This window comes from Montipora capricornis, chromosome 6, assembly GCF_036669925.1.
Source record: "Montipora capricornis isolate CH-2021 chromosome 6, ASM3666992v2, whole genome shotgun sequence".
In the NCBI taxonomy this organism is placed as follows: Eukaryota; Metazoa; Cnidaria; class Anthozoa; order Scleractinia; family Acroporidae; genus Montipora; species Montipora capricornis.
Window position 1 is genome coordinate 49,217,463 of NC_090888.1, and position 23,274 is coordinate 49,240,736.

The following is a 23,274-nucleotide window of genomic DNA, read 5'->3' on the forward strand; positions in this document are numbered from 1 at the left end:
ACAGCTCAGTTTGAGCGTGAGCTCTCAAAAGAGAATGCCATATTTCTATCTTCTTTTTCCACAAATAAGAAAAGCCACTGTTTTTTGCATTGCCAGTAGTTGGGTAAGGAAGCTTTTTGGTAGTCACAGTCACTTAGAAAAGATAAAGTAAATTTGTCATAATGCTTCCTGCACATAATATTAAACATTATAGCCATCTGAGCCATGACAGACATGTACAGTTCTAAGTCACCAGTCCTAAATATTGGGTACTGGAAATACACCAGTGGAATGAGATCTTCAAGTAAAAATAGCGTTGAAACAAACTCGTAACTCCTGCATAGACCAACCTTGTTGAGCACCTTTTCACGTACCATTAGCCAACCCAGTAAAGCTGCAGTCACACACAGAGATGATTGGTATGGCTTAGGCCTGTTTGGTAGAATTCCCCCAAACAAATAAAAAAAGTTTATTTAAAAAATGTTTAAATATAAGAACAGTATCCTCTACTGCATTCAGAGAAACATGAAACTGCCCTTGTTCTGGAATAATTGATCCATATATGTTCCACTGCAATTGTTTGCAATTAGTTTTTTTTGGGTAATACCATCCAGGCGAGTCTGCTGGGAAGGGCAATAGATATTTCTGTCGGTACATTTGGATGTTGGGATATTTTGTCAAGAAGTGATCTATAGATTCCTTGTAGTGTTTCAGGCTTTTTAAGTCTTGCTCCCATTCCTCCAAAAGCTGGCATGTTTGTAGAGTTTCAAGATCTTCATTAATTGGCTGATTGTATACCCTGGGAAACATACAAAAAAATCTTAAAATAGCATTGCAGGTTCAAAAGGTGTTGTGGATATGAATGTGTAAAAATAGTAGAATATTTTTACAATTTGATACATGTAATTCTTAATTGGTGTAAATAAAATATGTAATACATGTTCATTCATCCACAATGAAAAGTACAACCATAATCTTTTGTAGAAAACCCCGTCAATTTGCATTTTTTTCTTAGTTTTTTTCAAAATGGCTGTTAATGAACCCTTTTTCATGAATAACAATCGAAGAGGTCAAGAGTCCACTCTACAATGGTTTTTATTGTATGTGTTAATGTTTTTTGTGTAATTTTCCGATCCATTACTTTTTTTTCAAATATGTTAGTTTTTCTTTTTTTCGTGCTATTTTTCTTTTCAATTTGGATCTTTTGTTACTTTTGTCACACTCTGATCCCTCTGGCTTGCAACACGCATTACTTCTGTAATCAACAATGAATTTCAGTATTTGCTCTCTTAATGTGAGAGGACTGGGGGACAGCTTGAAGAGACGAGAAGTTTTTAATTGGCTAAGAAAGAAAAAATATTCAATCTATATGCTCCAAGAAGTGCACTGTTCTGAAAAAAGCAATCCCATGTGGTCTGCAGAATGGGGATATAGAACCATCTTTAGTGGCCTTGCCAGTAATCAGAGCGGAGTCGCTGTCCTATTTAATAACACCTTCGATTTTAAAATTAAAAAATCCTTCTCGGATCCAAACGGTAGGTACATTATTTGGGACATTGAGACAGATAAAAAGTATACTACTTTAGCCACATTATACGCGCCAAATGACGACGATCCAAGCTTCTTTGAAACTTTCTTCGCTCATTTGCTTGATTTTGAGTGCGACGATATTATCCTTGGTGGAGATTTTAACCTTGTTTTAGATGTAACCGCAGACAAGAAAGGTGGGAACCCTAAAACTCATAGTAAATGCTTTGAAATTATTAGACAGTTTGTTACAGAACTCGATCTTCTAGATGCGTGGAGAGTCTTAAATCCGGATAGTCGTCTATTCACTTGGAGCCGAAAAAAACCTGAAATTTCATGCCGACTAGATTTTTTCCTCATAAGCCAAAGTCTCATGTATAATGTTACGAGTGCTAGTATTTCTGTCGGTTATAAAACAGATCATTCACTAATAGACATCAAAATAGCTTTACATTCCAATCCAAGAGGTCCGGGTTTCTGGAAACTTAACACGTCCTTTCTGAATGAAAATGATTATATGGGCCAAATTCAAGTAGTTATTAAAGAAACTCACGAGGAATATCGACATGATAAAACTATGAACGACGCCTTGTTGTGGGAGATGATTAAACTCAAAATTAGAGAGCATTCGATAAAGGCATCATAAGCAAGGAACCATCTCTCAACTAAAGCAAGCGGATGAGAGTTTTGTAACAACAGACAAGGAAATATTATATCAGTGCGAAACTTTTTACAGAGATCTCTAACGATCTAAAATTGACACTTGTGATGATAAATATGATCATATTTTTTTTGAAGAATCAACACATAAGAAACTAAACCAAGACGAGAAGGATGTTTGTGAGGGCCCCTTGACGAAAGAGGAATGTTTAAAGGCACTTAACGAAATGGAATGCAATAAAACACCGGGCTCCGATGGTTTACCGGCCGAATTTTATAGAATCTTTTGGAACGACATTTCTGACCACCTGCTCAACTCCTTTCACTATGCTTATCTCCGTGGGCAATTGTCCGTATCTCAAAAACGAGGCATTATTAAACTTATCCCCAAAAAGGACACTGAACTTTACTTTGTCAAAAATTGGCGTCCAATATCTTTGTTAAATTGTGATTATAAAATAGCGGCCAAGGGTATCTCCATTCGTCTGAAACGTGTTCTTCCTAAACTTATTGACAACGATCAGACTGGTTTTCTTAAAGGCAGATTTATTGGAGAAAATATTAGACTAATCGATGCCACTATTAACTACACAAGCTTTAAAAACATTCCTGGACTATTGCTATTCCTTGATTTCGAAAAGGCTTTTGACACAGTTGAGTGGTCGTTCATACAAAAAACTTTTCGACAGTTTAACTTTGGCCCGACCATTATCAACTGGATTAAAATCTTTTATAATAGCACAGAAAGCTGTATTTTGAATAATGGCTGGTCTAGTGATATTTTCAAACTCGAAAGAGGGGTTAGACAAGGCTGCCCTCTCTCGCCTTATTTGTTTATCCTTTGTGTGGAGGTTCTAGCGGAAGCAGTAAGAAAAAATAACGAGATCAAAGGAATAACAGTGAACGGTCGGGAAATAAAAATTAGCCAGTACGCTGACGACACCACTCTCATTTTAGATGGATCACAACAATCTTTCACTACCTCTCTAAAGACATTAGAATTTTTCAGTGAAGTATCTGGCCTCCGTTTAAACCGTAAAAAAACGGAAGCCTTTTGGATTGGTGGTAAAGCAAATAGCGAGGAGAAACTTTGCCCTGAAATCGAGCTGAAATGGATTAGGGACAAGGTAAAGACTTTGGGTGTATGGTTGTCAACTGACCCGGTAATAACGATGAAAGAAAACTATAACGAAAAGTTAACAAAACTTAAGGCAACTTTGGGCTGTTGGGAGTTGCGTCGACTTAGTTTACTTGGTAAAATAACTGTATTAAAAAGTTTAATAATCTCGCAACTTGTTTATATTCTTTCACCTTTGCCAACAGATCAAAGAGTAGTTAACGAAGTTAATAATCTTTGTTACAATTTTCTGTGGGACGGCAAAGGTGACAAAATTAAGCGTGATACTATGATTAGTGATTATAAACAGGGTGGACTAAAGATGGTTGATGTAAAGATTTTTAGCAAGGCTTTGAAGGCAACTTGGATTAAGAAATACCTCGACCAAAATAACCAGACAAAATTGAAACTTTTTTTTGACCTGCAACTGCAAGATCTCGGTGGTGCTACCTTTTTTAGGGGTAATCTAAATCAAAAAGATTTGTTAAAAGTTGGAAAAGTATCGGACGTTTTCCTGCAAGAAATACTACAAATTTGGTCAGAAGTTACTTTTGAAGATTGCATGTCCTCTGTCACCCAGCTACGGTCACAGCCTCTTTGGTTCAATTCTCTTGTACGAGTCGAAAATAAACCAATATACTACGCACTATGGGCTACTAAGGGAATTCAGGTTGTCAGCGATTTAATGTTTAATGAGTCTACTTTTTTATCTTTCTCAGAATTTAAAGACCGTTATAGATTTAAACCAAGTTTTCTGTCTTTTCTTGGAGTCATCTCGGCTATAAAGTAGTTGTGGGAAACAACCAATGGGAAAAACCTAAGCGAAGTTTCGGACTAAAATACGTTTAGTGAAAAAGTTCTGATGGCAAATAAACCAAACAGAATAGTGTACCAAAAGCTTGTGGAAAAAAAAAGAAAACAGCCCTTGAATAGTCAGATGAAGTGGTTAGCAGACTGCCTAATTGAACCAAACGAAACTGTGGACTGGGTCGCCGTGTATCGAAAACCCTTCGAATGTACCAAAATCTCTAACCTTCTAGTATTTCAATTTAAGCTGTTTCACAGGCGATTAGCCACCAATAATTTTCTGAAAAAAATAAACTTTATTGATAACGATCTCTGCAGTTTCTGTCAACGGGACTGTAACGTCCCTTTTCTGGGGAGCTTTTAAGGAATGGCTGATTCGTGACAAAGCTCTTCCTACGCTAGACTTGTCACCATCATTAGTTGTTGGTCTAAAGCCTCAATTAACTCAAAACAAGAATCACTACTTTTTCTTTTTGGTCGCGAGGTATTACATTTGGACCTGTAGAACACGCAGTCATTATCCTAAAATAGAAGGCTTCCACCCATTCCTCTCACATTACAGTCCTACGACTTGTAATTGAAAGAACCTAATTACTGTTTGTGTTGCAAAGGGCTTTGGTGTTTTTTTATTTTATTTTATTTATTTATTTATTTTTTATTTTTTTTTTGTATTGTATGGTGTAAATTAATACCTTTGGTTTGTTAAGTAGGTAGTAAGTATCGTAAGTATCGTAAGTATTGTAAGTATTGTAAAAAAAAAAAAAAAAAAAGGAAGATATATATCATGTGCTAATAATCATGAAAATGCATCGTTTTACTTGTGAGTGAACACTTGTGAGTGAACCTCAATTTTGAAAGAAGCCTACTACTGATATACCTTAAATTTTTCACCAGTTTGTGGAAATTGCCAGGATTTAAATTTATCATTTCAACTGGAAGCTGTCCAATGAAATGGCTCGTCATGTCTTGCAACCCTTTGGTAGTTAAGCTTTACAACGGCATCAACCTCTGTTCCCCCAAGACAACAGTTTTCTTCTCCCCTGATGGTTACGGTGACTTGTCGGTGTGGGCTTACATAGTTCTTTTTTATTGCAGGGATTCTTGGATGTATGTCCACCATGGAAGACGCCATGTGGGCTACCATTGTCTCTTTGAGGTCAGAAGGGACATGCTTAGTGTGGATATTATGATAATCATCCAAGAAGTTGACCATGAAGTAGTCATGTTGAAAGCCAAAAAAGATTTTAATCCATGACATTAAAACTACACTGAATAATTATTTTTATTATTTGTTTGAAAAGATCATAATACTGTATTTTATGTCTAAAGTACAAAGTTCTTACATTGTATGGTGTAAACTTGTTTTTTGCATGTGGTAGCATTACTTACTGCAAGAGCATGTTGTATTTGCTCAGAAACGTCAACATTCTGGTCTTTGGACATGGTTTCTTCATGTTGTGTACTGTCCTTGGATCCACTGGGTATCCTAAAACTGGTCCAGGTGATAAGCCCTGTAAGGACAGTCCACTAAGGGATGAATAAATTCCACTGTCCTTTTGAAGTTGACATGTCTTCTGTGACCTGAAATTTAAATTTAAAAAAAAATTATAACCGTTCCACTAACTGGCACAGTATTGCAGTCTGTATTACTGTCATAACAAGTCATGTTTACAATAATCCAATCACTATACAGTTTGATATTGTAAATAACAAAAAGCACCATTGAGTTGTATCAGTTTGGTTAACTAGACCCATTATTTAAGTAACAATTCTGCATTTATCCATAAAAGCCCAAAAATAAACTAAAAAGTTGAATACAAATCTGAAGTATGCCAAAATGTGTGATAGTGACACTGTTCGTTGTCTTTGCAGGGACTCCCTCTCTTGGGATGTTTTTTAACTCAGCAGCAGGTCAAATAGTCCTGAGAAGTTTTTTTCACATAATTCTCTCATTACTGTTGGATCATACAGGGGTACTTGTGGCTGGGTCTCATAATAGTGGAACATAGCAGTTTGACACTCGCTAACCAACTGCATAGTCAAATGTAAATTTTGGAAATTGTAATGTACATACAATTGATTATAAAGTTAAGAGTTAACAATACCTCTCGATCTTGAAACTACAATAACTTCTGTAGTTATATTTTTTTGCAATGTACATTCTTTTTGGAAGTAATCTTATACCTGAAGTAGTTTCCTCGCAGGGTTGTCTCGCTGTCACTGATGTGATTCTTTGATGCTATATTGACCTACAAATAAAAGATCAATACGATTTTTTTTAGGTATTCATGTCTGTCTCCTTGTAATCATTCCTTTTAGTTAGTGTATGAAATCTTTTCGTTATTATTATTGTTATCATATATTTTCTTATTTCTTTTTTATTTTTTATTATTTTTATTTTATTATACCTGTCTATTTCCACACGATTCTGTAGAGATTTTATTGGCTACAGGCAAATAAGAGGTTTCAGTCTGTCTCTGAAAGTAAAAGATGCAAAAAAACATGACATCACAAGATTGTGGTTTGTAAAAGTTATTTGATGAGGAAGAATATTTTCCTGTTACTGTTCATTAAATCTGTGGGATTTGCCTGCACTTTGGCATTTGAGAAGAAAATGTGTATGCATTTTAATAGGCCTTCTCCCTTGCAATTTAAATTGAACATTAAAAAACATGTAGCTCATTCAATCAATACCTTTTTCGGAGGACTATAATCCTGTTCATTTTTGAACAGCTCGTCTGCGGATTTCCTGCAGTTTGTGCACCATCTGACACCAGGACGGTAGCCACGCACTGTTTGCCCGATCTGATCGAATATTTTGTAGAATCTCTCCGGTATGTTTTGATGATGAAGCTCCTTTGAGTGCACAGGAAGTGGACATGCACAGAATTTATTTGATTCGCGGTAAATTCTGGTCCAGTGTAGGGTGCATGCCCAAGCATCCGTCGTACCACCAACGTACCTCGCTATTGCAGTATTCCTATTTTCCCTTTGCATTCTTCTCCTGTTCTGGGTTTTTAATGAAACCAGCATGTTCGCCCACCGGAACTTCCCTTCAACCACACGCACATAAACAACACAACCCGCGCGAGCAGCATTTTCGCGGAGAGAAGCCCAACTTCGTAGTCAGTTTTCTACAAGTGTTCAGAAATGAAACTATGGTGTTCAAGAGATATTTTGTGTGACTTTTTCTGGACAGTCTTCAGAGTAAAGTCCAAGCTTATCCTTGCAAAATGGGTCTTATCCCAGGTGGACAACCTCGGCGCTTTTCAATTTGTTTAAAAATGCCGCCATCTTACGTAGATGTTGCTATGGATTCATGTTGTCTTTCCCAGTCTCTCACGCGCGAGCTTGTGACATGCGCAGTTATTTTTCACCGCTGTCACCTAAAAACGAAAAGCATCGACTGTCAAGATCTTTTGACGTAGCATGGCTGTGTAGCCGCGTCGAGCCACAGAAAGAGCGCGAAAAATTAAGCCTCGTTCACGTGTGTGTGTGTGTGTGTGTGAGTGTGTGACCTTGCTTGAGCCTGCGATCCAATCAACAACCAGTCCCGTGTCAGCGGTCAACTTCAAAAAACACATGACCTCGATAAGGTTCAACTTGAGCCCGCGATATGGTCACGTGATACTGGTCAGGAGATACCTTGTTTTGACAGCTGTCAATTGACCATATCACTGATGTCCAATATCAAAGATGTATGCCCTAAATTAGCTACAGTGTCCAATGGAGTATTGCCTCCTCGATGAGCTCTAAATTTGAGCCCGTGATATGGTTACGTGTACTGGTCACATTGGCATACATAAAGGGTCGGACGTACGTACGGACGTTCATGACGTCATGGCTATAAAACCAGATTTTTTCACATCGATAAGTTACCATATTTTCTTAACTATGGTGCTCCGTGCGCGCGGAGCTCCGCTATTATCTAAGGGCAAAATACTGAGGGCCCATTTGAGGGCAGCATGAGCCACACTAACAACTGATACCCTCTTCTCATCTAACAGGTGTGATAAATGCAAGAGAGTCTAAACGTTTTTCTTTTAGTGGTCATTATCATTGACCTAATTAACTTAACTGTCTTTTTTGACTTACTTTGTATCCCGTGGCCGTGTTTGTTTTTTATGTGGTAATTAGAATTTTGGTGTAAGCCCCCCGTGATGAGCTCATTCAGCTCTTGGGGCAAACATGTATATAAATATGTTTAAATAAAAAAAAAATAAAAAAAATGCAAGGCTAAATGAGCTATCAGACGACGGAGCATGGTAGCTCGACAAGCTCCTGTTAAGGAAAAAGAAAAAAAGGTTTCCTTATGTGTTTTGGCACAGTCCCTTTTGCTCTTGAGTGTAAACAGTGTTTGACAATATGGGCTTCAGTAAGGCAACGGATTCAGAACCCCACACAGGCTACTGAGGCAAAACATGCGGAAGAAAAGAACAACAAGCAACTGACAAATCGAGGAAATTATAGGTAAAAACCGTGGACTGCTATGATTCTCGTGCTTGAAGCATACCGACAAAAAGAAAAAAATATACAATCGACTCGTCGTCGGCTGTATTATTACAAAACATCTCAACATGAGTGAGCACTAGAGTAATCTATACTCTTAAATTCATAATCCTCAAGTAAAGCGTCTGCCCATCGGCACGCAACGTCACTACAAATGCAATTCATTATACCCTCGGCCCAACATAACGGTCAAGACGTATCATTGATGGCCCATCGGCAACAGTACCTCAAACAATTCATTGTGCCCACCTCACTAACACAACAGTCAATACTTATAACTGATGGCCCATCGACAACAGCACATCAAACGCACTTCAATGTGCTCTCAGCACTAACATACTGTCTAAACATGTTTAATCATTGACTGTCCATCGGCAATAGCACTAGCTCATTGTGCCCTTGGCACCAAGAAAACAGTCACAAAAACTCTTACTAATTGGCCATTGATTCAGAAAACGGCAACAGCACTACGATGCAAATCAAAGCGCCTCCGGCGTTAACTATCAAGCAAACTGTAAATCGGTTATGGCAGAGGCTCTAAAAAGCTACGACTGAAAACAAAACCTTAACTTAACTGACGCTATTCTAACAGCAGGGTGCAGGGATGCCGCAGTGGTGAGAGTACTCGCCTTCCACCAATGTGGCCCTGGTTCGATTCCCAGACTCGGCGTCATATGTGGGTTGACTTTGTTGGTTCTCCACTCTGCATCGCGAGGTTTTCTCCGGGCACTCCGGTTTCCTCTCTCCACAAAAACCAAGATTTGACTTGATTTGCTTTCATTGTTAATTTCAGTTTACAGTGTCCCCAATTGGTGCTCCAGCGCTAGAACGACTAGACACTTAAATAAATTTCCTTTTCCTTCCTTTTTTTGCAACAATGAATCCGCTCCAACTGGCGTCAACGCCAGCTGTACCGTATTCCAAAAACAAGACAAAAAACACGGAGTTTTAGCATTGTAACAAGAGGCAAAACAATCCAAAGAGCTATGACCCCACAAGAGGTCCAAGGTATCTAAAACACTTAGAGGTAATTTGCCAATCATCGCAATCCCTGACTTCACTAACGACTTGAGCATTTAAATCTCTCCAAATGGGAATCCAATTATTAAACTGATGCAAATCGATATTATGCTGAAAACAGAATGAAAATATGTTATAAGCCAAGTTCTGTAAAGGTAGCTTCACACTACCAGCATCCACAATTCTGGCGGTAGCCTAATTGTCCGTAAACCCTTAAACGCGAGCTTCAAAGAGTTCCCCTCAAAGGCTTGCAAACTGAGAGTTCGCGATGAGTCGAACTAAATAAACGATCTTTCCTGTTCCGCGAACATAATATATGACTTAACAATCTGCTCGCCACCCTAGATAAGGGCTACGCAAGCATACTGCTGACAACGGGAATAAACAATTTTGCTGTGAGAGAGAATTGGCTTGAACAACTGCCTCGTATGTAGGACTGTTAGGTTTTCACGCCAGAAACTAACTTCCGCAAGACAAAAACCGTCTAGGTTAAATACTGTATCACAGCAAGGAGAAGCTGCAATGGATATCTGACAGTTTCTAGTCATGATACTAGTAGCCAATCTATTTACGACAGGACTCATTGACATAATAGAACCGATTGAAACCGACAAAAGACAACAATCGATAACGATCAAAATTAATAGCGAAACCACCAGCTTGAAAATATTCCAAGGCTTTCTAGTAACCTCATATGATGAACCTAAACTTGTAGAGATGCTGATTAATCAGACTTAAATAAAGAACGAGCCTTTTCTTGCCGCATGGTTGAATGGATACTGACAAATGATTAATATTAACGCGTTCCAAACTAAAATGTGTATTACGATTTAGATAAAATCTGTGTATAACTGAAAAAAGCGCCGAAAATTTATGCAATTCCTCGGAATCATGGAAAATGCAAGGATTAAAATTGTAATTCCGTGGATTTACAAACAAAGAACATGCACATTTTTTTATTTGGTTAATTACGCTAGATTCGATCAAGGCTAGCTGCCTCTTTCTCCCAAAACAAATACAGGGAACCTGAAGTGGAAGAACCTCCGAAACCTATTTCTTCACACCCCTATAACGGAAATTTTCCCTGAATTATCAAGGGTAAGAAATTCTGAACCCATTTCTGTACAGGCACTATAAGGGACAGTTGCTCTGAATCATCAGGGGTCAGAAATTCTGAACCCATTTCTGTACAGGAACTCAATAACGGACAGTTGCTCTGAATTATCAGGGGTCAGAAATTCTGAACCCATTTCTGTACAGGAACTCAATAACGGACAGTTGCTCTGAATTATCAGGGGTCAGAAATTCTGAACCCATTTCATGTACATGCACTCAATAAAGGACAGTTGCTCTGAATTATCGGGGGTCAGAAATTCTGAACCCATTTCTGTACAGGCACTATCAAGGACAGTTGCTCTGAATTATCAGGGGTCAGAAATTCTGAACCCATTTTCTATATAGGCACCCAATAAAGGACAGTTGCTCTGAATTATCAGGGGCAGAAATTCTGAACCCATTTCTGTACAGGCACTGTAAAGGACAGTTGCTCTGAGTTATCAGGGGTCAGAAATTTTGAACCTGTATTTCTTTACACCAATGCACGAAGGCCAGCTCCTTTTAACTGACAAGGGGCTGCAAATTTTGCACCACATCAGTACAGTGGCAATAATGGGAAAAACGTTAAAGGATTGACAGTTGCGTAAGAAGTTTAAATCCAACTCGGCTTTGCGAGACCTGATCGAGATCTTCTCAAGTTTTCGTAGATCAACAATGTTGATGTGATCATGATACTTTACCGCTATGTCGTGAATGATGTTACCAAAGGATCTTGATATCAGCAGGCAAGTCAGAAATTTAAAGAAAACGACAAAACGTTTAAGATTACAAGACATGTTTTGACAGAAACTTCTGTCATCTTCAGTTAATTAATGTACAAAGCGTTAAGTTGAATTTACAAGTAGGAAAAAGTCCTAATTATGCCAGTAAGAACGGAAAACTTGAGAAGATCTCGATCAAGTCTCGCAAAGCCGAGTTGGATTTAAACTTCTTACGCAAGTGGCAATAATAAAGTTAATATTATTACTACAAACACAACGACGTTTTCTCAATACCCATTCTTTCTTTCAAACTTTATTTAAAAAAAGTAGTGTCAACACTTATTTTATGAGTGCTCAATCTCACTTCAGTACAATAAATAATAATAATAATAATAATAATAATATTATTATTATTATTATTATTATTATTATTATTGTTAATTCAAAAAGATAAAATAAAATACATGCTAGTTATGCAACGCTTTCGAGAGGTATACCATGCAATATCACAGAAATCACTTGTATTTTCTTGGTATTATTACATGTATACACGACCCATATACCAAGAAAATACAAGTGACGAGTGGGATATTGCACGGTATACCACTCAAAAGTGTTGCATAACTATTCTATACCATGCCATAGAAAATACAGTGGCCAGCAAGCCACGATGGGAGGGTTGGGTGTGATACCATTAAATTGGACTGATCGATGGGAAGGTTCGGTGGAATACTGATGAATATACAACAGTTTTCCTGCAATCTGATGTGCTGTATTTTCTATGGCATGGTATAAAACAAATTACTTCTTGCTTAATAGAAAAGTATCACATATTATTTTAACTACTCAAGTTGAAAATGTTTTTTTCCCTAATATTTTCAAGGAGGTGCCGCCTCATGTCTTCTGTAGTATGCTTATTTATTGACACAGACGGTCTCTTCAGCCGCACAGCTGCAAGCATTCCATTTCCTGAAAGTAAAACAACATAGCATTGCACTAAAATGTAACAATGGACTAGAGGGTCAGAGTGTGCAACGGATCTTCCACCAGAAAGTGGTGATGTCTTAAAAAGGGCTCGTATTAAACTTTTCCAGGGTGCAGTTATACTCCTTGTGTTTCATATTTCATTGGTAAGGTGAATTAAAAATGAGTACATGTATGATTAATGGTATGTACATGTAAATGTTTGTTTCTAAAACGAAAACGATCAAGTCAATAATTGATATCGATCACTAATAAACAAAAAGATAAATGCATCATGTGTTCTGCCCCCTCCCCCAAGAAAGAAAGAAAAAAAGAAAGGAAGAAAGAAAGGAAGAAAGAACGAGCGGCACCGAACCGTTAGTGCGAAGTCCTGCACGTACGAGCCCGTAAGGTGAACACAGGAAGTGGCCTTGGTCCGGAGCGCTGATCAACGGGATTTGATTCAACATCATTTGCCTATCTTAAAAGCAAAGGAAACTAAAAGCGACAAAGGCACATTTAGTGATTTAATTGCCATAAACGTGCTTGTTGTTGTAAAGTAGGCAGGTAGATTCCCTCCAGATAAAATAGAAGCCTCAAAATAGACCAAAACTTCTGTTTCATACGTAGCGAAAATTCTATACCTTTCACAAAATTGTTGCGCAGCCCGTACGTCTGCCCGTACAATGTGCACTTCCACAGCAAAGCGACATCAAAATGACGGAATGACCCGCTAAGAACGAGACACGCCACTTACCATTCTCTCACCGTCGACGATTTCGGATATCGACCTTAGCCTATCTTTAGGGGAGTAGGTCAGCGCCATTTCCCAGTTTGTTCTCAAAAGACCAGCAGACTCACCTACCCCTAGATGAAATATTTCGAGATACTTACCCACCACTACGCGTGGTCTAACAAAGAATTTAAGGAATTTTCAACCTCTTTCGCGTCAAGTAAGGCATCACATTGTGTCCGACCCCTTGGAATATTGACATCTGACACAGGATTTTTTATCAGGAAATATTGTGTTGCTTACTTGACGGATGATGCCCCATTTTAAACTTAATAGTCTCCGTCCTTCGGACTTCGCACTAAAAGGGTAACATGGGAAAACAAGGCCAGAGATCACGAAAACATGTAAACCATCTTGTCATGGAAAATGAAAGTAAGATAATTTAATTACCATTTGCACTGCCAATATCAAGGATGAGGTCACCCTCTTTTGAAAATGTCTCAGAGACTCGTAGAGTTCTCTTGGCTGACATGAACCATTTCTGGTGACCTCGATAACATTACTGGCAGCTCTTGACACGTGCCTTCCAGTCAACTTAACTTGCTGTAGGAAACGGCCCAGTGAAAGGTTCAACAAAGCAGAGTATGACATAACCATGGCAACACTTTTAGCTTCAGTCTCTTTTGGTTGTAAAAATCTCAATTTCCTCAGGCAAGACAGATAGTCCTGCTCAAAACAAACGTAGAGCCTATATTGCCGTAGGTCTTCAAATCAACTCATTGAGTGTGACTAATGACTTTGTCTTGCTAAGACAAAAAGTAGAAACACCACTTCTGCACAAGCTTGATCTGGAAGCAAAAGGGTTGCCATGGCAATTTTCCAATGGGTGTGATTTGATGCATTGACTGATGAACATTAATGGTGCCAAGTTTGAAGAGAACTGCTTTAACAATTATTTCTGAGGGTATTCTAGATTTTGCGATTTGTTTTCCCTTTGGAACCACTGATGATGTTGTCAGAACGATAGTCTGAGATGTTTTAAGAATGAGAACACCAAAAAGCCTTTAAGTTTGTAATTTTTTATTTGATTGGCACTTTAATGTTTTTTTTTAGGAAGTCTAGTTGTAAAAGCAACAACAGAAAAGGCAGGTATACTGTATAAAAATCAGACCATATCAACTCGGATCGAGTGAAAAATGGTTTTCTTAGCCCAAACTAATTGACGTTTGCCCTGATTTTAGCAAGGTTAGCTTAAAGATTAGGGGTAGGGTGATTTCTCAATTGATTTCATATCGGCAGTTCATATATGATTCATTTCATATACCATTTTATTATTAAAAAACTGTTTGATAGCATATCAAAGACAATAATTAGTACCGGTATTTGATTATGAAGCTAAGCTTGTCTAAGGGCCGATTTACATGGTACGACTTTGTCGCATGCGACAACGGCTTACGACAGACCCACGACATGATTTACCATTGTTGTGTACGTCAGAAAAAAATGTCGTAGCATTTTAAAACATGTTTTAAAACGCTGCGACAATCTTAAGTCATGTCATAGGCCTGTTGCGAGCTTGTCGCATGCGACAAAATCGGCCCTAAAGCATTTATGCTGCAGACTGAGTTTCTTTGATGCTTCTGATCTTAAATTTGTCAATTAAATTCCTTTGTATTCTATTTCATGTTTGCAATAATGTTTTTTAACATAGAGGATGTTACATCGCCATGTGGAGATACCAAATTTCTCTTCGAGTGTTGAAAAATCGTGAACAAGTGAAATATTTTTCAACACGAGAAAACAAGTTTCATATAAAAGCAGCCATGTAATATTCTATTTATTATATGAACACCAATGAAATACTAAATCATTTCACAAAAGGCATGGAAAGGCGTGATTTTCATATGTAACCATAGCAACAGTGATCTTTTTGCATGTGAAGATATCATGTTTTCGCACAAAAGCTCGCTTGGTATTTTATTGGTGTTTATATAATAAAAGAAACTATTAAAGTGTCCCGGTGACCAAAAAATTAATTCTTATTTTTCTTTGCCTTTCAACACTATGTTAACTAAACACTAAGTGACCCAGGTTTTTCTTGAAAGAGCTGGATCGAGGAGAAAATGATGTCAAAGGCTTGCTAGTTTGAGAATGCATAATTAATATGAAGCACAGTAGTTTTGGGCTTTCAGACTTTTAAACTCGTGCTTTGCATATTTAATAAGCTGCATTCACACGCTGAAATTTTAAGCTAGTGAGCCTTTGATGTTGACCACTTTTCCCTTGATGCAACCCTTTGAGGTCCATTCGGTCAGTTTTGAATGTGAGTGGTAACCGATTGTGAAATCCAAAACTTACCGTCACAGTAAATGGCCTTTGGATAAAAATCGAAGCTCAAAATTTTGCCAGTCAGGTGTTAAGCAAACACAAAAAAGGAAGCGACCTTTTTTATCACAGGGGCACTTTAAATCGTATCATGCAAATTACAGGGAATTCATATCTTCTGTGTGTATGAAAACAGATTATCTAAAGTCCTTTCATCTTTTAGGCCAGGTGAACCCTTTTCCTTCCCTGTTGAATGGAGTCAGAAATTCTGAACACTTTTCTTTCCCTGTTGAGTGGGTCAGAATTTCTGAACCATTTTCTTTCCCTGTTAAATGGGGTAAGAATTTCTGAACCCTTTTCTTTCCCTGTTGAATGGGGTCAGAAATTCTGAACCCTTTTCTTTCCCTGTTGAATGGGTCAGAAATTCTGAACCCTTTTCTTTCCCTGTTGAATGGGGTCACAAATTCTGAACCCTTTTCTTTCCCTGTTGAATGGGGTCAGAATTTCTGAACCCTTTTCTTTCCCTGTTGAATGGGGTCAGAATTTCTAAACCCTTTTCTTTCCCTGTTGAATGGGGTCAGAGATTCTGAACCCTTTTCTCTCCCTGTTGAATGGGGTCAGAAATTCTGAACCCCTTTCTTTCCCTGTTGAATGGGGTCAGAGATTCTGAACCCTTTTCTTTCCCTGTTGAATGGGGTCAGAATTTCTGAACCCCTTTCCTTCCCTGTTGAATGGGGTCAGGCTGATGGTGCAAGATCATATATTCTGTCGAACTAATCTTGCAGTTCAGAGTGAATTATGGAATGCCGCCTTGAATTTGTGCAAGGAATCTTCATCACTGAGCAAACAGTGCAAATAAGCGGCGCTTAAAGGCAGTAATTTTGTAATTCCGTTTAGATTTGAGTTTTCCCTAGCAGCATCCTTTTCCGAACTACAGTAAGAGATTACTCCTTTCAACAAACAATTTCTGGCAAGATGTGCTAGTTTACTCGTAAAGATATGGGATTTTCAGAGTTAACCTCATAGCTTTCTCCGAAAATCGCTAAATCGTAATGCCACAATTTAGTTTGAAACGCGTTTATTGTTTAAAACCGAAGAATTGGCCTCAGCGATTTTACCATCTTGAATTAGTTCCTGTATGGCTTCGGTAACGAAACAACAGTGACCTAGAGAGGAGCGATTGTTCTTGCGCCAGATTCTAGATGGCGTAGACAAAAAGGGGATCTTATAGCCATCGTGAATGGTAGACACAATATAATCAGAAGCTTCCAAACGCTCCCAGAACGCAATATGCGTTCTCATGCGACCACGAACAGAATGCGTGGAAGAACCGCGAAAAACAGCTTCAGTCTCCTTCAATAAAGTGAAAAAAAGTTGTACCTCAATCAACTGGTCTTCATCAAAATAATCTTCATCTACACCATCATTTTCCACCGAATTCTGAATTGGACTTATATGGCTCACTGTCGCTGAAAACTTTCCGGTAGGAAACTGATCGGTGCTGCTTGAGGGTGCCGCTTGAGCGTGCTCCTGCATTGCGAGCCCAATTGACCTATGTGAGCATAAGTTGAAGCAGAAGTTGGATGGACGAGGTACTCGACGGCCTTATACACAAACAAAGAAACAAAGAAAAAGAGTTTAAAAGCAAATGTGGTAGAAAACAATACAATAAAAATAACATTTAGCGTAACGTAGGTGCTGAACGAAACCTGAAACCCAGAATGAATATTCCTGAACTCCTTCTTATATACTGGAAAAACGAACGAATAATAGTTCGTAATTAAGAAGTGTCAGAGAAAAAAATCTTGAACAAGGAATACAAAGACAATGACACATACTTGCTAAGACCTCAAACGAAGAAAATTCCACTTTATTATGTATAAGATAACTTACTAAAAATATCAAGGTAAGGTTTACATATAAAAAATAAAAATTCAAGAAGAATCCAGAACTATATTAACAGATAATTTAAAAAGAAACTAGTAAAAATATTAAGATAAGAGAATAGCTAGTGTATACAGTTCATATACTGGCACCCTGCAAATTCAACACCGTTCAGACGACAACGAAATTGAGCCAAAGTGGTCGAGGATTTTGTTATGGCTGGTAATATATTCCACATGTGGGCAATCTGATACAGAAATGAGTTGTGCATAACAAGGCTGTCAAATGATGACTGTAAAACATTTAGGCCATTACCTCGTAAATTATAATCCTAGGTGTAAAAATCTGAGAGATGTAATTTGGGGCGTTAAGTCTAAAACACTTAAAAAATAAAATGAGCGATTGTACGATGCGTCTTTGTTCAAGCGTGCCCATAGCGGTCGTAGCTAAACATAGATCATAGGTAGCTGAGTTACCCAGGTTAAGTAAAGACTCAATCGCATAGTGGTTGGCTCGTTGGTATTCTTCAAAGATTTAGATATTCCTAGCAGTAGCGGGCTACAATATTCAATATGCGGTAACACGTAGGCTTTGTACAGAGAGATCATAGTATTTAATGGAACTAAGCGCTCAATCCAAAGTGGAGCAGCTATCATAGCGTATGCTTTTTTCAGCATGATCGTAACATAGGGCTTAAAAGACAAGTTGCGGTCCAATGTTACACCTAAAATTTTGAGAGTCGGTTCAATTACGATGGACAAGTCATCGACTAAAAAGTTGTAAGTATACTGAGAACTACCTAGTGTCACTGATTGAGTCTTAGTGGCGTTAACTTGAAGATAGTTCGCTGAGAACCAAATGGTTAATTTCTTTATGTCTTGATTCAAGATGGATTCTAGTAAAGCAGGACACTCATGAGAGACATGTTGCGTCGTGTCATCGGCATAAAGAAGTATGGAGGAAAACCCAGCTGAGTAATTAACATCATTCACAAAAATATTGAAGAGAAGCGGGCCAAGAAGGCTCCCTTGCGGCACTCCACAGCGAATGGAAAGCCAGTCAGACACGTTCCCATTGCATTTAACTCTTTGAAGACGGGCTGATAGATACGACTGAATCAGTTTTAATGCAGAGTCTTGAACGCCCTAAGCTTTTAGTTTCGCTAGTAACAAGTTATGGCAAATCGAGTCAAATGCCTTCGATAGGTCAATAGCAACCACTCCCACATCTTCTTTCTTGTCAAGAGCATGGCGCCAATCATCAGTTAGTTTAAGTAAGGCGGAACAGCATGAATGGCCGCGTAGGACGCCAGACATGTTATCAGAAAAGATTGGAGTGAATGCGCTATATAGCTGATCATATTTAATTCTCCCAAACACCTTCGGTATCACTGATATGACACTAACAGGACGATAATTTGATTTGGATGTTTCGTCATGTTTCTTGTAGACAGGAGTAACGTTAATGAGTTTCCATCGATAAGGCCACTCGCCGACGCCAATACAATGATTAAAAAGCTTTGTCAAAGGTGCAGTAATGACAGGGTACCTATTTTAAGCAGCTTAGATGGTATACCGTCAGGACCAGTCGATTTCCTTATGTTCAGATTAGAGAGAATATCAGAAACATAGGCTCCGCTGACTGGATGGAAATGAAAATTAAGCTTAGGAGCCATCGCGTTTATATTAACAACACTGATGTGACTGGAAAAGTCGTCAACGGACAAGGTCAAGACTGACTCGTCAACAGTAGGAGATGCAAAGTACTCATTCAGAACCGCGCTGGATGAGCAAAAAAAAAAATCTGCTCACTGATCCGTCGATCTTACTTTCTGCTATGAAAATTATATCAAATCGGCACGTATTGAGTAAGTTAAGAACTTCACCCGCCTTGCCGTAAATGCTATTTACATTTAAATGTCCAATCTTCAGGTTTCTCTTGTAATATGCGCTGATGTTTGAAATGAACCAATCAACCGGCGAAGGACTCATCGCTTGAAGTGAAAGAATCCTTGCAATTTACATCGTCAGAGGAGTTCTCAAAAAAGCTATCCGTAAATTGAGGCATGGAGCAAGTAAAGCAAAACCAAGATCCATGACAACTATAGAATGATAGATCCTTCCTATTCATGCCTGAACACTTTTGATGGAATGCGCTCGCGCAGCCTGAGCAAGCAGCGCCATTTTGGTTCACCCTGAGAGCTTTAGCGCAGCCAGCACATACTTTTCTACTAGAGCTCACTCCACTTGTGTTTGCTACTGTAGGACCAGGATTCGTGGCAATATCTCCGTCTTTACTAATTCTTGTCAGTTGAAAACAGGACTCATTGTTTGGGTAGTAGCTCAGCTTAGCTCCAAAATATTTCTTCTTCAAGCTGGTTAGACTGAAAGGTTTCGTCCACCGGTTAATCGAAGTTGTATCGACATTATGTACAGATTCGCCAAACAGGAACATTTCAGGCCTTGGAATAGAGTTGATCCAATATATTGTAGTCTTAGACATTAATAGTAAAAGAATTAGAGCACTAAGACTGTGAAGAGTGGTAGAAGATTTTACTCCGCTCGCCATTTTTGTCAAGTGACATTGACTATATATGTTGTTTGTGAAGTACGAAATAAAAGAGTGAAGAAGTGTATTTAATTTATCCTGGGGTTTGTGTGGAAGAACAAGAACCTCTCCGAGCATTCTATTGCATATCACCGGCATGGCGAATGTAGACTACGAGCAGTCCCTCTTTCGTCGTCTATTCTGGTTGAGAACGAGGAGAAGATAAGCACGCGAAAAAAAATGGCCGCGCGAAATCTGGATTCGAGGGGGAGCCAGCGAGCGATTCCATCCCATCAATTTGCTTCTATTTTTGGAAAGCAAGCTAAACATTAATTGATTAACAAGAACAGGGGTTGGTGGTGTTATGGTGAGTCAACTTGCTTTTTTTAATTTGTTTTTCACTAAAACATTTACGTGACACGCCGTTCTCTTTGGGTGATCCACCTTTTCACACGCTTGCCGTGACCCGTGGAGGAACGGCTGTGCTGTTTCCAACCCAGCCTACCACATTTCTTGTATTTGATGCTGCCACTTAAAGGGGTACCTTAATCACCCGTCTGTTATGTTAGTTACGCCATGCTGCTGTGGCCTAGAGACAAAAAGGGCTAACCCAGGGCGAAGCCCAATCAGTCTGTTTTTTCTCTTGCTTTCGCTTGTGGTATCGCTGCTTTGGCCTTTGGCCGCGTAGTGTTATGTCACATGCTGATGCTGATTCTCAGCATAGCTGGGCTGAAGATGTTCTCGATGATGTGTCTGTCGTGTCTTTGGGTGATTCTGTTCCTCTGTCATATGCCCAGATGGCCGGGCCTGGCCACAGTTCAAGAGTGTTGAGTAATTCTATGGAGGATGATTACATTTTGAGAAATGAAGCGCGTCTTTCTGATGCCAAGAAAGATCGGATCCACTTGTTGAATATTCTTCCTGAGCGCCCTTGTACGGCTCACGCCTTTGTCTCAAGTCTTCACTGATTTTAAGAATAGCGGCATTCGCGCGGCTGGTGTTAGATGTTTGCAGTGCAGTTCCAATGGTCTCGTGTCTCTAAAGTTTTCTACGTGCGATTATCGTGATTGTTTTCTTCGTAAGTCCTCGTTCATCTCTCCTCATGCTCGTCGTAACTCTTCGTCGTTCAATTTCTTAGTAATCTATGACGCCCCTCATGAGCTCCTGGATGAAGCCCTTTCTCATCGTCTTAGCCATATGGCTCTGTTCATGGAATTTCTATTTCTTTGTGCCTCTCTAAAGTTCTTGAGCACATTGTTCACTCGCACCAGAAGCATTTTTTTCAAATGTAATTCTTTTGCGCAATGTCCTAGACTACATTCAACGGATTGATGAGTCTGCCATTTTGATAAGTCTTGACCAGGAGAAAGCGTTCGATCAAGTCAATCGTTCCTCAGGGGGACCCTTTCTCTCCCTTGCTTTATGACCTTTACATGGAGGTCTTGGCCTCCCTCATCCGCATCTCTCCTGGGATTGAGGGTTTCTCTTTCCTGGTGCCATATGACTGCAGGCGCGTGTTCGCCTGTATGTTGTTGACACCATGGCGATCTTCAGAAATCTTCGATCCTTGACCGACCCTTTTTATTTACATCAGCCTTTATGAAAATGATTCTGGCGCCTAGCTTAATCGTAGTAAAACTGAAGCAATGTTGTTGGGGGCCTAGAGGTCTCGTTCAGACGTGCTCCTTGGCCTTACTTGGGTTCGGAAAATGAAGATCCTTGGTGTCGTCTTCGGCAATGTCCCTACCGAAAATTTGAATTGGCAGCCCAAGCTTGCACGAGAAATTGGAGAAATCCTAGTCCTTGCGTGGTAAGGCTTCTATTGTTAATATGCTTGGCTTTAGCTGGTTTACCTGGCCAGAGTTCTCATTCTGCCGGCCTGTGTCAATGCACGTGTTATTGCCTTGTTTTGGCCCTTCCCTTGGGGTTCAAAGATGGAAACGGTCTGCCGCAACACCTTCTTTTTGAAACCGAAGGACGGGGGTATTAATGTGATTAGCCTCCCCTTAAGGGCCAAGGCTTTAAGACTGGCGGGGATGGCTTTTGTTCTTAATTCTCCAGAGGTTTTTACGTTTTTTTTATACCTAAGTATAAAAGCCGTTTATTTTGTCTGCGTTCCGAATGGCTTACTGTGCGTGATGATTTTTCCCGACTCCTTTTTACGAGGCCTGTTTGGATACCTTATCAAGGGTGGGTGACAGCGCTCTAGTTTGTAAGCTTCTCTATAACTCTTGTCCGTTGAGTCATCCCCGCCCCGTTCTTACATCGTCAGTGGTCTCAGTTTATCGGGCCAGGGTTTTCTCTCGATGGTCACTGGTCTCTCGTCCGGGATTCGTTTACTGAGAATTTTAAGAATGATGTCATTTGGTTGATTATCCTTCATGGCGTCAAGGTGCGCGATTATCTCTTTCACTGCAATGTTGTCTCGTCTAGTCAGTGCACCTCTTGTCCCGACCGTGAAACCATTGACCACTGCTTTTTAAATTGCCGTAGGGTCAAGAGCGTCTGGTTGCATTTTGCATCGGCCCTCTCCCTGGTAGTTTGTTCACAGTTTGCTCTGAGTCTTTAACCGTTTTCCTTTCTTACGCTGCCCCTCTGTCAGTGCTAAGACGGCCTGCATTGCACGCCACTTTGTGAAATCCATTTTCTAAGGCATTTGGGTCTTTCGGCATAGGGCCACCTTTCAAAACGGCAGAGAAGACCATCGAGCGATTATCCGTTATGTCCATAATGATTTAAAACCGAGGGTCTTCCTGGATTCTTTAGTGGCGTGTGTTTGTAAATAGCTTGTTTTAGTTTCTATCGGAAATAAAGGTTGTCTGACGTCTTTTCGTTGTGGTGGTTGTAGTATAACTAGAAGCTCTTTTAGGGTTGATTTTTGATACGATGTCGCAGTAAGATGAGTTCATCCTTTTATATTTGGGATGCCTGGAGCTCATCTATGGAGGACTGGAAGCGAAAAACTGCTACTTCATTTTGAGAAATCGGTTTCTCAGACCTGATTATTTTTAGATTCGTGTATTCATCTTTTTTACATTGAGACCCTCGCTAATGTCCCATTAACAGCAAATATATCGTTGGCTTTATCTATTGTCGTTAATGTCCAACCAGAGTCTTATTGGCTGTCAAAGGAAAGGGTTCTTTTGTGCCTGTGGTTGGCAAATTTGAATAACAAAAAAAAAACAAATGTTCGTAAATGGAGAGTGTAAACTGCAGGTTGCAGGTCATTGTTTCACCATAACTCAAACAACCCAAAACTTAACTAATGCTAACATTAGGCCTAAAATATAATGTTTAAGCCTAATTTAAGCATTGTTGTGAGGTTTGGCTTGCTTCAGTTATGGTAAAGCAATGACCTGTAGCCCTAACCTGCTACCTGCATTTAC

The 23,274-nt window shown here is 39.3% G+C and overlaps 1 protein-coding gene across 4 annotated transcripts in view; it reads left to right on the plus strand.

Moving 5' to 3' along the window:
* The window catches only part of LOC138052337 (uncharacterized), a 25,736-nt gene extending 19,361 nt beyond the window's left edge, over nt 1–6,375 (plus strand). For 2 of the 4 annotated variants that reach the window (XM_068898792.1, XM_068898790.1), the window contains 2 exons: nt 5,186–5,246; nt 5,963–6,375. In XM_068898792.1, the coding sequence (XP_068754893.1) occupies nt 5,186–5,246; nt 5,963–6,010 (109 nt within the window). In that variant the 3' untranslated portion in view covers nt 6,011–6,375. Of the gene's footprint in view, nt 1–5,185 lie in introns of all 4 variants that reach the window. The other 2 variants (XM_068898791.1, XM_068898789.1) reach the window with 1 other exon arrangement.
* Nucleotides 6,376–23,274: the final 16,899 nt, after the last annotated feature.